The sequence below is a fragment of the Centroberyx gerrardi genome, chromosome 9, assembly GCF_048128805.1.
Source record: "Centroberyx gerrardi isolate f3 chromosome 9, fCenGer3.hap1.cur.20231027, whole genome shotgun sequence".
Classification (NCBI taxonomy): domain Eukaryota; kingdom Metazoa; phylum Chordata; class Actinopteri; order Beryciformes; family Berycidae; genus Centroberyx; species Centroberyx gerrardi.
Genome location: NC_136005.1, coordinates 8,997,854 through 9,016,268, shown reverse-complemented (window position 1 = coordinate 9,016,268; position 18,415 = coordinate 8,997,854). Strand labels below are relative to the sequence as shown.

General features: G+C 43.5%; 1 protein-coding gene across 1 annotated transcript in view; it reads left to right on the top strand.

Annotated features, from left to right (window-relative positions):
- The window catches only part of slc44a5b (solute carrier family 44 member 5b), a 40,242-nt gene that overhangs the window by 6,260 nt on the left and 15,567 nt on the right, over positions 1–18,415 (top strand). The window contains exons 2-3 of the mRNA XM_078285588.1: positions 10,790–10,838; positions 16,263–16,336. Of these exons, the coding sequence (XP_078141714.1) occupies positions 10,790–10,838; positions 16,263–16,336 (123 nt within the window). The remainder of the gene's footprint in view (positions 1–10,789; positions 10,839–16,262; positions 16,337–18,415) is intronic.

The window sequence follows — 18,415 nt, the reverse complement described above, 5'->3', positions numbered from 1 at the left end:
CAGAGAAAGGCTAGGGAAAAGAGACGGGGGGGGGGGGGGGGAAAGAGGGTGATGGTGCTACATTGAGAGTGTTTGTGTGTATTATCTGTCCACATCTTTAATAGTATGAAAAAAGTGAGCCATCTGGAGCTTCTTAACTGCTTTGATTCCATTTGAGATGGACTCCAAATCTCATCGGTTTTTTGGCCAGGCTGGGTGTGTGGGAGAATAGTCTTATCATCATGCACTCTGTGTGTGTGTGTGTGTGTGTGTGTGTGTGTGTGTGTGTGTGTGTGTGTGTGTGTGTGTGTGTGTGTGTGTGTGTGTGTGTGTCCGGGGGGGGGTTGCTGTCTGACGCAACTGTGAAGCCTTGCCAGTAAGTCTCTGCCCTAAAGTCCCGCCCCCGTGACCTTCTCTCAGGCTCCTATCCTATCAGGGCTTTACTTTCCCCTTTATCTCCGTGGCAATGATCCACCCAAGCAGCTTTGTTACCAACGTGCCATGCCGCCAACACTAAAACGTTACAGGAGAAACCTGAACACCGCTAGGTTTTTAAATACAGACCAGAGGAAAAGAGATGAGCCCCAAAGCCACGCACACTGATTTTCTTGCTTTTCTCTATGGATTGGCAGAAGCCAACGCTTCATTAAATATGAATGAATATATACCAGCTTTCAAACTTACAGTCTGTGCCGCCTTGCTAAGCCAGGAACATCATTATGCTGAATTTTTAAGGTTTCTCTTTTCTCTTGTTGTGTTCTGTGGTTGGATCTTTGCCCCTTACATCTCTCTCACCCATCTTACCTTACCTGTATGTATGTATGTATGTATGTATGTATGTATGTATGTATGTATGTATATATGTACAGTATGTATGTATGAATGTGTGTCTGTGTGTCTGTATGTACCATTATGTGTGAATGTATGTATTTCTATGTCTTGATGTATGGATGGATGTCATGTTTTATTATTTTAGTCCAATGCCTTCTGTTTGGGATTGTGCAATATGGCTATCAGTATCGTATCGTATCGTATCGTATCAGTGTCCGAAATTAACTTTTTGACTCACCGGCCAAGGTGGCTGGTAGATGAAAAAATCCACCGGCCAAGCATATTTTTTACCGGCCAAAATAATAAATTGCCTTTTTTTTGTCACATATACATACATACATACATACATACATACATACATGTGTGTATATATATATATATATATATATACACATTCGTTTCAGTACATTTCATTGAGATAATAAGGTATTATGTTGAATACAAACTTAAAGAAAAGGCCAGAGCAAAATTTGAAGCAAAATTATTTTAATATATTGATCAACGGTTCTACTGAAGTATTTGCTATTAAATGTACTTAAGGATCAAACATTAAAGTAAATTTGAAGGATTTGTAAACCTATCGGATGCTTAATCATTTTAATCAACATCAAACCTCCTCATCAGACTCCTCACTCTCTACCCTCTTTGCACGGCCCATGCAGTCTGGCCTCCTGCTCCTGACAGAGTCCTGGTGCCACAGCATCACAGCTTCTGTGGGATCATACTCCCTGATCTCTGGAGAGGACAGCTGGACCATAAGGAGATCTGACAGTGTATCAGACCTTAGGTTGGACCGCCAATCGGTTTTCACCTGTTTCATGGTATTAAAACCTCTTTCACATTCAGCTGTGGAGGCAGGGAAGGACTTACTCCTTGTAAATATCGCCACATTAGTTAGCCTAACGGTAGCTAGCAGCAGACCGGCGGCAAGTGACAGTGGAGTAGCTGATGTCCCGTACGGTAAACAGTGCCGCTAAACTAGGAGAGCTTGAGACGGTCTGTGGCTGGCGCTCCTGTGTGTGTGTGTGTGTGTGTAGGAGCTCAGCCCCGCCCTTGTGAAACTCCGACACAGACGTGATCTCTCTCTCTCTCGCACTCTCTCTTTCTCTGTCTCTCGCTCTCTCTCTCTCGCTTGCTCTTTCTGCGCGCCCAACACCAAAACGCGGTAGAGACTCTCAGCATAGTTTTTTATTACATGACTATTTTGGTACAAACATTTACCCGCCATGTGGCGGATAGCCTTCCGAGATTTACTTGCCAAACGGAAAATCTACCCGCATTTGGCGCTTGGCGAATTTCGGACCCTGTATCGTATCGAATCGAATCGAATCGTATCGAATCGTATCGTATCGTATCGTATCGTATCGTATCGTATCGTATCGTATCGTATCGTATCGTATCCTTCTCAACCCACTATAGCTTTGACAGGAGAAGTGCAAAGTCACAGCCCCTTCCCTCACTCCAGCTCTTAAAGTGTTTATGAATCGGCAGAGTGAAAAGGGTAAAAAAAGTCCCTTCCAAATGGCCTCTCTGACCCAGCCCATGTAGTGCACCTGCAGTGTTCGAGCTGTTTGCCTGACCATGGTATGAAAGAGGCCTGTGTTGGACAGTGGAGCCTGGGGACACTGGTGCCTGTGTCCGCCCGTGTTGATGTGTCTGTATACTGGATGTGTTTATGGAGACGAGATGAGGAAGGCGAAGAAGGGAGGAGAGGGGGCGGGGGGGGGGGGAGAGAAGTGGAAGCGGGAGAGAGAAAGTGAGGAAACAATTTCGATACTGGAGCGCGTGCTGACAATACTGTGTACTGTATGCCGGATTCCTACACATTTTCCATTTGATGATTCCACGCTTCTAGCAGACCTTAATTTCTTGCCTTGGATTTGAAGATTTTCAATATGCTCCATACTCACCGCGGCTAGGCAATATAACTGTCAGCAAGGCCATTTCACTTGCTGGAGATACTTCACAACAATAAATCTCACAGTATGTGAAGTGACAGTAGCTAAATGAAATGTGTAGTCATTTGTTTTTTTTCTATACTTTTCAGACTTTTTGTGCAGCTCACAAACTTTTGAACACCTGGAAATGATCAAATAAATTTTCCATGCATATCCAGACTTTCTAGATTTGCATAGAAATCCCATATAGCTGCAAGGGCAAGCAAGGAAAATTGTTTTATTCGAATTTCTGAACAAGGAAGGACTAATCACTGTTTTGTGCTTTTCATTCATCCTAAATTATATTATTGTTCTGTTTTTAGTTGAGATGCAGAGTCTCAATACAGTCTAATCACTGCATCAGCCCTATCATAGCCTTGCCTGGATCCAGCCCACCGAATCACTCATTCTCATTTACACTCATATTCGCTCATTAACCGTGTAATAAAGTCAAAATGAGGGAAGTAAGTGAAAATGCAAACAAGTGATTCATGGGGCTGGATGTGGGCTAATCACAGCCATTTAGCCCCAGTCGTTCAGTTAATTATGGAAGACTGGAGGTACTGTACGGTGTTGTTAGTGGTGCAGTAGCAGTTCTAGTCTTTGTTGTAGCCTCAGCTTCACTTTCCTTTTTTTCCCCCCTGTGGAGCCAGACCAAGAGCTGGTGAAATGAACTGATATACAGCCCTGAATGATTCAGATTATTTGCCAGGTTGCAGTGAATCAGTTTTGGCAGTAAATGTGCCCATAATTCCTGAGAAGTCTATGCTACGATAGAGTGAGCCACATCAGGAGGGCTATGGCAAGGAGATAAGTGCACAATTTCCTCTCTCCCCAAATTGTGAAATACAAGGCGACGAACACCTTCTGCGACTTTCCCCCTGAAGCATTGAGCTTTATCACGCCATGCCGGGTTGTTACATCTGGCTCTCTTCCAGCACCGGCACTCTGAAGTTGATTCTCAGTACTCCAGCTAGCTCCAAATCTGTCTGACTGGAAGCATCGACTTCAAATTGAGGCATTGTCACACTGCCTTTCAACCTTTTTAGAGTGCTTTTATGAAAGACCCATTGGTATGTAGGCATTTTAGCACATCATTGGACCATCTTTTACTAGACTGTCACAGATTTAGTTTACGCGTTAAGGTCGTCACTCTACAGTAAGTTGATCCATACTCCCGGTTGCTATGGCAGACTAACTGCAGATGCAAATAGGACTGGAGAGTGAAGATTACTGCCAAAGCCTTTGTCTGAGCCTGATGTGTAATTCCCCACCCCATCCAGCCTCATTGCCTTAGAGGCCAGCTTTGATTACCACCATGATTGTTGTGTTATGCGTAAATCCATCTGTCACAGGAGGACACAGTGACATTAGCCAGCACCGTGTCAATAGAGGAGACTAGCGGTTAGTAGAGCTAACAGTGACTCTAGCTGTCTCAGTGTAGCATGCCTGCCAGGCTTTTTCCGAATGTTGTTGACTACAGACCCTCATTCAGCCGGACCACAGCCAGCAGCACACATCCAGTCCACCACCCTCATCTCCTGCACTGGCAGACTGCAGTGCAGTCTAAACAGCCGTCATGTAATGCAGAGCCTGCCGGTGGCCCAGCATCACTGATGATTTTCAAACACCCTCCCCTCCCCTCTGCCCCAGAGTGAAATCTGTTTTGTGAGCCTGAGGAAAGTACATTAAGCCTGGTGGAAGTAGTCAGGCTGATGTAGTGGAGTATAGGAGCAGCAGTTAAAGCGAAATTTACTCATTCACATCTCGGCTTCTGCTGAATTGGCACATTCTCTGTCACTGGATATCATTTTGTTAGAATCAAGAGGTTTTCAATCCTTCAGAATTATTGTAGGCTGCTTTACACCACATTGTGAAATGCTTTTGCAAATGGAGAAGTGCCCCTGTACAAGCACATATTGTGTTTTTGAATCCCCTCTATCATATTGTATTGACAGTCTCTTATTCTGGGCTTTGACCGGCGTAATGACTGCCCTCATTTTTACCCAGTTGGCAGGGGGCCGTGCTTGCTGTCGGTCCTCTTGTCGGACATATTGGCCGGCCCCTCGGCCCCAAGCAGTAGGCAGATCAAGAGACCACTTCCACGGCCCTGAAACAACCTCCGCTCCCTGCCACTCACCGCAGCACAATCTGTCCTCTCACCACTGGCTCCCCTTGATCTCAGTGTGGTTCAGCTCTTACCCACCATATGGACCAACCTGTTTTTACCACAATGGCTCCCGCACTATGGAGACCTGCGAGTGCTTTGAATATTCACACACCCCAAGAAGATCAATGAAAGGATTTTTTTGTCTATTTATATTCAGCTTGCATGAGGCCCGGTCCAATAGCTAGCTACCCGGCTCACCCCCGGCAGCTGTAGCTCTAATTAGCTCTGATGTGAGTTAATGTGATGCAACCTGCTGGCCATGGAGCTGTAGCAACATCCACTGGGATATAAAAGCAACTTGAGGCAACTAATGGCGAAACACAGAGGAATAGCGCATATCTATTAGCACATAGCGCACAATCACCGACATGAGAGGCCCGACTTCCGCTCCCACTGGTCTGGAACGGCCCGCAGTTCACATGTTGAAGCTGCACTGCAAGTTGGGATACTAACTCCCTGGTTTTTGGTTTTTGACTGACTTAAAGTGTTCACACCAGCCCCAAGTTTCCACAGTGGTAGTGGGCCAAGTAGCAGCATGATTCATAGGCTCTGAGTTTATCAAAGAGGGTTCCCACAGGCCTTGAAAATCCGTGAATGTTTGTGGATTTGAGGAAAATAAAATAAATGCCTTGAAAGTTTTTGAAAATGAATGGATGCCCTTGAAAATACTTGATTTCTTTATTAAATTATAGCACCTAAATTCATCAATATGCCTCAGCTCTCTCAGCTCTAGGATCAACACTTCACATCTTGAAGAAAACCCTGTGATGGGGATTTGTGTCGATACAGCAGCAGTTTTAAATTATTAATGATTTCACCAGGATTTCTTGACTTGACAAGATCATGAGTAAAAAATGATGCCTCTGTGATGTCTAATTTTGACCAATGTCATCTCCAAAACATGCCAATTTTGAGTCCTTGCAACGAAACCTTGAAAGTCATTGAAAACTCGGCCATGAATATCTCAGTCTGTATCATTAGGGTTATTATGCCTATGATGCATACAGTATGCATTTGTGTTTGATCTGTGTTTTCATCATTACAGGCTATTTAGTTGAATAGCAGAGCAGTGTGGATGATTATTGCTTATCTTCCTAGGTTCTGTGAATGACGACAAACTTTGTTCTTCTGTCTATAAAGGTTTATTCATGCAGCATAGAGAAAAGTTCACAGCACACCAGTGGTACAGGTAGTTCTCAGGAGAATAGAGATAGTATAAAGCCTATATACAGTCAAACAAGTCAGCCTTGAGAAATAGCCACAAAGTCGCATCTTTCCCGACAGTTTGGTTATCAGACTGGGTGCAACCAGTTTGTTCTTCTTCACCAGAAAAGGATACGTGACTGAAATATATGTGATCATTATATAAGACTAATAAAAGCAGATATAGGATAGCTCTTTCAGTGCCAAATGTAGAATTGTTCCTCAGTAGCATCCCCCTTATCTTCAATACTACGCCTGAGACAGCTCTTTCTCCAAATGCTGCAGTGAGCACCTGGTCCTGTGACACTGTGTCCTTGGCTGAGGAATTCACACACTTAACCCAGAACATCTCCCATTTTTAGAACTGAAACACAACTGCAGTGACTGACTTTCAGTGACAACCAAACAGATGGCTGTAAACTAAGATTTTTAATGCCAAGGACATAACAGAATGGGGCATTGAGGCTCTCGCATCAAATGCCTCAAATTAAAGGCGAGCAATCATTAAGTCTAATGCAGCTCCCACTGCATCAGTGACAGTGAAATTGAAGTCACATCTAAGCAGTGTCCTCATGACTCAGCAGGCTAAGGTGCACACCATGTACTCATGACACCATGAGTTCGAAGTCGAATCGTAATCTGTCTTGCATGTTGTCTGCTATCTCCAATATTTCTTGTCCCTCTCCACTGCACACTTTCTAATAAAGCAGAAATGCCATAATAATACACTAATTGGCAGTTCCAGCGCTCTAATTCTCATTTTCTCCCACCTCACCCAGTGAACTCACTCTTGCCAACTGTTTTGTCTGAGCTATCACAGTTGCTTCCACAAAGTCTAGCTTTTCTGGGGCAAAAGATCCTTCGATTGGCCACAAGCCTTGTGTGCATTTGGTCAAATCATTTGTGAATGGGATCACGTAATTCTGTCCCAATTCTTTGCTTACAATATCTGCTGGCGACCCTGCTGGGATAACAACAATTTGTGCTTTTCTGTGGCTCCTCAGAATATGTTTTGCCCTCTGTTTCTCAGCCTTTGGCAATTCCAACTGCAAATCCTGCTTTACCTTTGACTGTCCCTTTCCCATTTTGAGACTATACCGACACACCTACTACTATGTCAATCAAACATTTTTATATCGACCGGCCTCAAGAACTCAGCAGTAGAACACAGTTTAAAATCCCTCATTAAACCTTATTTTAAATCTAGTTTTGAAAACTTTACGCTAAACCCCCAGCAGAAATCATAGCTTGGAACTCAGCAACATAACACAGCATTAAAACATTGCATTAAACACAGCATAGCAACATTGCATTAAATCCAGCATTGACACATTGCGTTTTGTAGGAAAGTGAAAACATCATTGCATCAAGACATCATTAAAACTCACTCGTTAGTAGTCTGACATTATTCAACAAGATGAACACATACAAGAACTCCTGTGCACAATGAAATGCCTTCTCAGAAAGTTTTGTCTTTATCTTTACAAATGTCAAGGTAACTCTCACTCCCTGCTAGGCACCGTTCCAACCCTTCAACCAGAGCAGTGAGAGAACGGTCATGTTGTTCTTATTCCATTTAAATTAATCAACAAAAAAAAAATGAGACTTACAATTCGCAGCTGTGGTTGTTTCACTTACTGATAACCCACTCTCCTCTTCTTTTCAATCTGAAAGGTTTAAAGGCTTATAACAGGAAATGTTAACACTACACAGTAATTTTCACATAGGAGAAGATATGTCATCTTTTCATGCAAAAAAAAAGAAGTCCATGCCTAATTCATGCATTCTTCACACGCAAAGGGAGGGTGTATACATTCAATGCAAAACCTCTTTTTGACTCTTATTTCCAATTGCACCTTGTGAGTGAACCCATATGTTTATTTCCGTAATAGTTCTATCCTCCTGCTCATATCGACTCTTCCCTTAATCCTGATTGCTCTTGATCAGATATTTATATCAGATCTCACTGCCACTTGCAGGCGCAGTCAAAGATTTTCTGGTCAAAGCTCTTCCATCCGATAATGGACCGATATCAAGTAAGATAAAGCTGCTGCATTCTAGCCCACTGAGTTCTTAGGTTTAGCTTTTCCATCTAGTTCTGTTAAGTTTCCTAGATGAAGCTCATCCCCCTAGCTCCTTATTGAGTTTCCTAGATACCAGCTCACACAGAGGGGCGCCCCCAACATAAAAGCTCACTCGAGTGCTAGTTCTTTTGGATCCCGTCAAGCATTACCCGGACAAGACGAATAAAAATTCTTACTTGCCCGTGTTTGCTGTATTGGGATCCTGCCGACAACGGCAATTTGTTGAAGAAATGTTCTGGAGTCAGAGGTTCGTCTTACTTGAATATATATTTCTTAAAAGGAGTCTCATGAGAGGAAGAGATGCACACAGTAGGAGGCTACATACACTTCTTCAAAGAGGAAGAGATTTAACCAGCCCTTTATGTATCTTCCAAGGACGTACAGAATGTGCTGACATTAGAACAGGTCACCAAAGTAGAGTAAAAGCAACACGTTATCTCTTAAGTTAGAGCCTCCATAGACATCTCGGAAACATCCAGGAGCCACTCTGACAACAAGACCTCTGGCATAGTAAGTTATGGCACAAGGGTTACAGTGAGGTGACCATACATCATGAAACCTTACATTCCCTGGAGTGACCCCGGTTCAGCTGTTAATACATATGTTGAATTTTCTTCCACACTCACTCTTGTGCATAAGCTTACAGAAGTAGCATGATTCAGCAGTATCTTCTACATGCTAACCCTTCCGTTTTAGTATTTTATTCACGTGTGTAAAGAACCCAGCAACTGCCACTTCAATTTTCAATCCATTCTGAAGCAAAACACTGACACGCAGCGGGTATTATGTTGTTTTTTTATTGTGTTGGTTAATTTCACCCTCATGCACGGTTGCAAGGTATCGTTAACAACAAGAAGTTACAATATGAAGTTTTAAAAAAGTGCCTTTCAAGAGTTATGGAGAGAGAAGAGGAATGAGTTCTGGGGCAGCAGAAGCACTGAAGGCCCTCTGGTGCAGAGGCTTGTGCTGGGAATGTTGTTTTTTTAAACCTTTTTCTATCCGGGGAAATGTTTTGTGAGCATGCATGCTCTTTTTCTGCACCGCTTCACATTCACGCACAGTTTCCTATACTGCTGACCACTGGGCTGAAGGGCAGCTCAGTGGTCGTTGTTGACGGAGAGTCACTTTCCCTGCCCTTATTTTGCTGTTGTGCTCAGGGATTTTAACCGGTGACCCCTCGGTCCCAAGCCGGCTTCTCTATCCTTCAGGTCACCGCTGCCCCTATATATATGTTGAGGAACCTGTGGTCAGCACAGCAGGGGGAATGGAGGGGAGTTAGTGAGGTTAGAGCATTTCAGAGATGAAAGGGCTTCATTGTGGAAGGACTTGAAGGGGAAGAGCAGGATTTTGAAAGTGATTTCACAGGTAACCAGTTGAATCAGTGGAGTAAAAGTCCGCCACGGCTCTTGAGCGTCTGTGAGGACCTTTTTTAATGCCCTACTAACCAAGAAGTATTTTCCCCACGAATACTCACTCATTCATGGAAATCACTGTATATCATCCTGGCATTTCAGTATATCTTCTTGGAGAAATACTCGCTTTACAATCCATTTTTAAATTCACGACTAATCTAGAGTTATACGATTTTTTACAGTACATTCGGAACAGGCCCACCAGATTTGCAAGAGCTTAGCGAGAAAGTAAAGTGTGTAGTGCGGCGCGCTCATTCCTCACATTTTTTATAAGCAAGGCTAGCTCCAAGTCTGTGAACAGGATCAGTATGGAAAATGGGCAGATGGGAGATAGGCCCACTCATGCTGCCCCTAAGTCTGCCCCAGCTGCTCTGAGATATTACACTCCATGTGCGATGATTAATATGTCCTCAGGAACGCGTCATACTTTGTCTCAACTGGGGTACAGACGAACATACATGCATGGAGGCACTCGGGCGCCCAAGCGGCAGCTACTCATGAACAGCCCACAGATAGACTTAGCCCCCTTGGGTGACGGAGGTGCTTGCAACTGTGGTTCAGTATTTACTCCGCCGGGTCAAGTGGGGATTCCTTACTGTGACCCAGATAAGTTGTTTCCTTTTAGAGTTGTTAAAATGATTTATTACCAGTCTGTATCGGCTACATTGTTTTGCTTCTCACCGCTGCAGCTTAGTATGCTCATCCCTCTTCGGCCCGGCGCTGCTAGGGAGACCTGTGCTGTGAAATGGCCTAGTTAGTTTGTCCTGGACAGTTAAATGCCGCAGCAGGCAAAGGTGTGAGCCGTGTACTTGTGGAGTCATGGGCTGAAATGCTGCTCATGACCTTTTCCACGTCAGCCTCGCTCTCACTTCCATGTTCACTTTTGCTCTAAACTCCTCTGTCCAAGAAAGCAGAAAGGCCTTAAATACAATGTTTTATCTTGTGTTATTAGTGGACCAAACACTGTTATGTGTGGCAGCACAATTATTTGATTTTTCTCTCATTGATCTTTGTTATTCAGCAGAAAAGTACAACTCGCCACAGTTGTCAACTACTGTACATGCACTCTGGATTTCTAAGAATGAATCAGTTGATTTTAATTCTGTTTCTGTTTGTTGACGGTTCCACACTCTTTACATAAACTAACCACACCATGATCTGCTTGTCTTACAGGTGAGCCACGCAAGTTTGACCCAACCTTCAGAGGACCTGTTCATAACAGGTATTGCACACACTTAACACCACCAGCCTTACTTTTACATATAATGATATGGCGCTGTATGGGGAAACATCCAAAATACAGATATTTCATAAGATATTTTTTTACATACAATACATACAATGCACAATGAAAGTCCAGTGCATTACCAACATATTTTATAAACACATCACTGGAAATATGCATGGCATTCTTTTATGCTAACTGTTAAAACATAAAAATTTCCATTTCCCACTTCTTCTTGTTTGTGGATGGCAGAGAAAGCAATTTCTGTTGGTGTAATTGCATTAGAGGAACAAATAGGTTTTCAAGCAGTGATGCTTACAAAGTTGCAAATTGAATGTTAGTGGTGTCTCCAGCTGTAAGCAGTCTACAATTTTTGTTAATATTAAAATGTTAAGTAAGTAAGACTTTATTTATATAGCACTTTTCGAAACCAAAGGGTACAAAGTGCTTCACAAAAAGAGCGACAGCAGGATAATCACAAATGTACAAGAGCAACAACAATTTGTTAAAAGAACACAATATAAAAGAACAGAAAATATACAGAAAGAAGTTAAACAGAGATGATAAAAACAATAAAATCAATGGAAAGCCAGTATTTGTAAGTGGTTTATGCACAGCCATTGTGTGAAACAAAAGTCTAACCTTCATACCTTTCCGTTATTTTTTATTTATTTATTTTTGGTGTATCACCAAAATACAGCAAGAGAGGTGCCTTAACCATAACACTGTCATCTGACATCTGATTCTGTCTCTCTCTTTTTCATAGAATAGTATTGATTTTGCCCGTTGTATAAGCTTTTTGGCACACACCCCTCTCTGAGCGCTGATAGATTGATCATTTGTCATGCAGTGTTAATAAAGATCGAGGCAGAGTGCTGGCAGCTCTCTCCACTCCACCACCCAGATCAATGGCCATTAGTCAAGCTGGTGGCTGGAGTTAGCCCAATGACACACATTATTAACCAGCCAGATACACCCAAAACAGATGTAGTCCACACACCACTGGGAGATGTTACAGGGAGATACTGTAGTGAAATGTCTCCTGTTTTATCAGGCAGCAGCAAGGTAGCTCATCTCCTGCTTCACTGGAGTCTGATATCTGCCTGTTGAGGGCTGCAATTCAATACATATCACAGTTAGTTACTCTCTGCATGGGTTTGTTACTCTTTGCATTGGTTTGTAACTCTTTGCATTTTCAGTTTTAGTTGAAGAGTTGTTACAAAATAGTGTTCAAAAAGTTTCTCACTCTTACATAGTGACTGATAGAACAAAATGAAAACACATTATTTTACTTTTTAAAGGATAAGAGGTAACTTAAGTCATTGACTGACAAAATGATAACACTGTAACTTGATCCTCTACATTTAGAGATAATGAATTATAAGATTTACAGTAGGTAGTGATTCTTTTCCCCCAACAAAAAGATATACTGTATAGTGTTTTAGAAATGAACTCTACATTTTAAGATAGCTTGTCTTCTTCAAGACAATGAAGAACCACATTAGTATGCTGCAATAAAGCAGAAACCCCTTTAGGGTGTCACCACAGGCCTTCCTTGATGATTTTGTCATTTTCAGAGATCATGCGGGTTCTTATCTCTTTTACATTCAGTGTCAGTGTGGCAGGCTGCTGTGAAGGCATGTTTCGGTCCTCCCGTGTCTCTTTATCCCACCCTCTCCAGCCCATTTCACTCCTACAGCTGGGTGAAGGCACCAAGGATACTTTGATGTTTCTGTGGCTCAGAGGCTTTTTCTTAATGAGAAGAGGGAGAGAACCGGCTCTGCGGTCGTCTTGTTTTTGTACAAGCCCCCGACGCCTAAATGAAGTAACCGTATCTGTGGTTATTGAGCAGTCCTCTGAAGGCCAGACAGAAGTGGACATGGTGTAGAGCTAATTCAACCTGGCTCCTGCTATAAATAATATAATGCATTGGCAGTCGCTGATGCCGTGGGAGTAAAAATATATGTGGATGAAGCGCAAGTGCACAGTCGCACTGCAATGTAATAATGCGTTCTGTGGTGTTCTGTCACAGTGTTATGCATTATAAATCTGCAATCGCTACACTGATTCAACTACAGATCGAGTTCCCTCTCTTGCCACAACACACGCATGCCAAACGTTCGAAAAGGAGTCTTGTGTTCATCAGGAAAGCTAAACGGATTCAAACCAATATCCCTCTCGACTGTGAGAAATGCCCCTGTGTGAAAAAGTCCCTCCGAAGATCTCTTCCTATTAATGCCTGTTACAATGTGGGGACAGTCTGGCGGATTCACAGCAGAATGGCACCTACGCTATTCTGTGGCACCCGTTGTCATCTGTGTCACCTTGGCTCCCACAGAGCTATCAGCCCTTCGAATATAACGCTGTGACGCAAAGTTTCTCATGGCACTGACAGGGCTGCCAGCACACCACACTTTTTTTTTTTTTTTTTGCTCCCCACAACACTTAACTATTCAAAGCAGCACTGCCTGCCACCACAGTACACAAGCAGGGCAGCACTTTGGTCCATGTTTAAGTGACATCTGAGGAGATTTGAAGTCTTGGAGACGAGGCCAGGTAGGAATCGCGAAGGGGCTTTGCAGTCTGGCTATATTTTGGATCGCATTTGCAGTCGATGCGGCCTGCTTTTCCGAGATAAGAGAACGAAGCACGCTTGTTTTCCCCTTCCCCTCACTTTGTCAGCTTCCCCTTTAGCGCTCACCTTTGCCTCGTGCCTCGGAGACGACTCTGTATTAGCTGCGCTTGCACTTTGTCTCAGCGATGCGGTCGTGTCGGATACGAGACGGACCTCACAGTCACTTTAAGGTGGAGGAGAGGGAAGGTCGGCGTTTGGATCCCCCACCCCTCAGATCTCCTCCACGAATCGGCCCATGATGCTCGGCTGACTGCTTGCTAACTCGACTCCCAGCTAAAGGATGCAGAGGGATTCAAAGACAAGGAATCCAGCCATCGCCATGGCAACCCAGACAGCTCTTCCCCCTTGTTCTTTTTGAATGAGTGAGATAGTACTCCCTTGTCTCCCTTTGTTAATAATATGCATAATATTAGAGACGGCTTTGCTGGTGGTGCTTCAGGTCCTGTTCATACTCTCACATCATGTAAATCCATCCACACAAAACTATGGCCGTCTTTACCAGGTAGAGCCGTGTCCTCCTCTGCTTCCTTTGTTCCCTGGTTTGCTCTGAAATAATAATTGCGGTGCCCACAGAAAAGTGGCTTTCACCAAGATATGTGTCACAAGTCTCTAATGCTTATTTCATACGGAAAGAAGTCATTTGTTGAGCCTGTGTTGTCAAATGTGATGTATTACAGGTTTTGGCTGATAATGGGGTGTTTGCCTGAAAGACGCAGAGCAGATGGTCTATATGGGCCGGCTATTATCGGCTCAAAGGGATGTGTGGCCGCAGTAATGTGTGGAGATATCACATATTGGACTCGCAGATAAAGTATGGTATCTGCAGGCTTAATGTAATTCAGATAAGATTGGTGATAATGGACTCATCTTACTCTGCCAAGAGGAAATAGGCCTATTACAGGTACTGTTGGGACAGGGAGGAATCTCAATCCTCTATAATGCTAAGTTCAACAAGCCCAACCTCCCACAGCAGCTCATTACCATGGACTGCAAGCGTTGGCGCAATTACCTACAGTATTAATGCAAGACCATAAACATTTGTGCCTAATTGCAACTGCACTTCCACACATTCCGGGATAATTTGTGATGCAGAGCTTAAACTGTACAATGGCCCCTAAATCTGTCTAAGAGGCTGCGCTTGGCAAACAGTTTAAATGGGCATGTTTGTATCTTAATAGAAGTGCATTAAACCAACGTGTTTGTATCTTAATTCAAGTGCTTTGCTGTCTGTGTTTCTCCGTGTTTAAGTAGTTTTATCCCGCCTAATATGGGTTGCTCTTCAATTGATATTCTCTGTGTGCATCAGTGGCTCTAGTTTCTCATGACCATCTGCTATTTAATCATGAAATGGTATTTGGAGGCTGAAAAGCAGCGCGCATATGTGGCGTCTGGATGGAACAGTGTCACCATGCTGCATACAAAACAAGGACAAGCCGCTCTTCAAAGAATTGCACAGAGGAAACGCCGTCGCGTCTCTAAGCCCGGGCCTCCTCTTGACATTGGCTTTGCTCCTCCGGATGAAAGAGGAGAAGGGTTGATAGCTGGAGGGGATGAGGGTCTCAAGTCAATTTGTGTAGCGTATGGTGTTAGGAGTATGTCCTTTGTATGGTACTGTGCACAGTGGATTGAACTTGCCTTTATTTCAGGGCTGGGCTCAGTAGTCAGAGTGTGAAAGGTTTTGAAAGAGGGCTGCGACGGGGCCGGGCTGACAGCTCCTCTCCTCCCGGGGCGGAGAGGAGGGGAAGAAAGCTGGGAGGGAGGGAGAGACGGAGCAAGAGAGAGAGAGAGAGAATCCCTGCTCTAAACCAGCAGGCTGAGGCCACTGTATAGAGAGAGACAATCTTCAAACTAGCTGTCAGTGTGCCTATAGGGACAGTTAACTCTGGGGGGGATTCAGAGTCTCATTAGAAAGTCAATGGAGCTCTGCTACAGTTTCTCTGAGAACTGAGTCTACAGATGGCACCTTGTCTTGCCTGGTAGCAAATACTGCACCCAGATTTAGAGCTCAAACTCACTTGCCATGCAGTCGCTACCTCATGGCTTTGGATTCCCAACAAACTAAGGAAATAATATGCAACTTTTCACCTTGAGGCAGGAAGTGTATTGTTAGTCCCACTGTCCTCCCCCTCAGTCGGTCAAGTTCACGCCACTTGTCATTCACTGGACACTGGAAAGAGGCTCTCTTGGTGTTTAATTGCAGCAGTGTTTTCGACCTCTATTGGTCTTACTGCTTTCTATCACTGTTGTTGTTGCTATGACCTGCTGTCTGACGGTGTCGTCTGAAGAAGAGCAACGGGCTAGAAACGTTACTTGTGATGTGGTTATTAAAGTCATAAAGGGAGTTTATAGTGTGCGGACTCTACTGTTGCTATTTCGGTGTTCTTTCATCTGTCCAGCACCTATATTTGCATTTGGATGTGCGTGTTTTGTGTGGACTGTTTCACAGACAGATAATGTATAATATATCTTATTTATTTATTGTTTAATGTCAGAAAGTTGCATATTGTAGCTTTAAATATGCCCCAAAACAAATCTACTACTCATTACTCTGAGTTATACTCTCTGTCTTCTATCTAATTCTCTCCACCTCTTTGCCAGGATGGATGGTCCAGTTCCCTCTGAGGTCGCCCATATTAAAAATGTATCTGCTCATGATATTGTAAACCGGGTTTCACTGATGTTGTGCTGTGTTACGATCATCCACCATATTTTCTATCCATATTTCTTTTTATCTCCATTTCCCCATGCCACCTATCTTTATTTGTTGAACTTTTTTTTTCCTGCAGGAGCTGCACTGATGTGGTGTGCTGTGTTATCTTCATCATTGTCATCCTCGGCTACATCGCTCTGGGTACCGTGGGTGAGTTTGACACATTGCTGCTGATTTCATCAGTTGAAGTTTCAAAACAACAAACACACATCACACGCACGTACACACACACACACACACACACACACACACACAGTATGGTGGTGATATGTTCTCTGGTCTGGAAGTGTGAGTTGCTCACTCTTCATCCTGTTCTGCCAAGGCATACCAAACATAATTATAAAGGGTGGGAAGAGTCAGCGCGCAAGATTTAGACTAATAGTGAATGTGTGGTAGGTGGGTGGAGAGTGTTTGCTCTGTCTGTGTTGTTTCCTTGAGTTTGGTAGTTTCTGGCTAACTTTTATCTCGACAAAACCTCTGCTTCCTACAAACAAAATGGACCTGCTCCCCTCCACAGGATGTACCAACACTCCGAGGGGAGTTTTTCATCATTTCATGGTGGGTTATGCAACAAAATGTCTGATTGTGAAAAATGCGGGGGAGTTGAGAAATGCAGTTCCCCAGAGAATGGCCTATTCTTTTAATAAGTGGGAGTTTACAGTGCAGCTGAAGTTTGTACGGCTCTCTCTGTTTGCGTCCTGACTGGAGAGGTGATCATGGTAGTTAACCTGCTTTGATCTCTCTGTTGAGCTCTGACCAGCGTTCAGCAGCCGCTCCCTCTGCCGCCCTCCTCCAAATCTCCCCGTCCAAATTTCCTCGAAGCCACTTAGTTCGCTCATGTGTGAAGAGAATCCATGTTCTCTGCAACTGACCGAGGCCACGGCAGTCATGTGGATCGCCCCGCCGCCCCTCTCTCTCTCTCTCTCTCTCTCTCTCTCTCTCTCTCCCTGCTTTTCTTTTTCTATTTCTCCCTTCTCTTTCCTTTCTTTCCCTCTATTTCTCACTTCTCTCTCTTTGTTCTCTCTTTCTATCTGTCTTTCTCTTTATCTTTTTCCCTTTCTTTCTCTCTTTCTCCCTTTCTTTCTCCCTCTTTCTTTCTTACTGCTTTTCTTTTTCTCTTTCTCCCTTCCTTTCTTTCTCTTTCTCTCTCTCCCATTCCCCTTTCTCTCTCTTTCTCTATTTCCCCCTTCCTTTTTCTCCTTCTTGCTCTCTCTCTCTCTCTCTCTCTCTCTCCTCGCTCTCTCTCTGTCTCTGATCTCTCTCTCTCTCTCTCCCTTTCTTTTTCTCTCTCTCCCTGCTTTTCTTTTTCTATTTCTCCCTTCTCTTTCCTTTCTTTCCCTCTATTTCTCGCTGCTCTCTCTTTGTTCTCTCTTTCTATATATCTATTCTATTCTGTATATCTATTTCCTTTGACTCTCTCCCTTTCTTTCCCTCTTTCTTTCTCTTCCTCCTTCTCTCTCTATTTCTCCCTTTCTCTGTCTTTCTCTTTATCTCTTTTTCCCTTTCTTTCTCTCGCTTTCTCCCTTTCTTTCTCCCTCTTTCTTTATATTACTGCTTTTCTTTTTCTCTTTCTCCCTTCCTTTCTTTCTTTTTCTCTCTCTCTCCCATTCCCCCTTTCTCTCTCTTTCTCTTTCCCCCTTCCTTTTTCTCCTTCTTGCTCTCTCCCTTTGTTCCTCTCTCTTTCTCTATTCCCCTCTCTCTCTCTCTCTCTCTTTCTCTTTCTTTCTCTCTCTCTCTCTCTCTCTCTCCCTCTCGCTCTCTCCTCACTCTCTCTCTGTCTCTCTCTCTCTCTCTCTCCCTTTCTTTTTCTCTCCCGGCTTTTCTTTTTCTATTTCTCCCTTCTCTTTCCTTTCTTTCCCTCTATTTCCTCGCTTCTCTCTCTTTGTTCTCTCTATATATCTATTCTATTCTATATATCTATTTCCTTTGACTCTTTCCCTTTCTTTCCCTCTTTCTTTCTCTTCCCCTTGCTCTCTCTATTTCTCCCTTTCTGTCTTTCTCTTTATCTCTTTTTCCCTTTCTTTCTCCCTCTTTCTCCCTTTCTTTCTCCCTCTTTCTCCCTTTCTTTCTCCCTCTTTCTTTCTATTACTGCTTTTCTTTTTCTCTTTCTCCCTTCCTTTCTTTCTCTTTCTCTCTCTCCCATTCCCCCTTCTCTCTCTTTCTCTATTTCCCCCTTCCTTTTTCTCCTTCTTGCTCTCTCCCTTTGTTTCTCTCTCTCTCTCTCTCTCT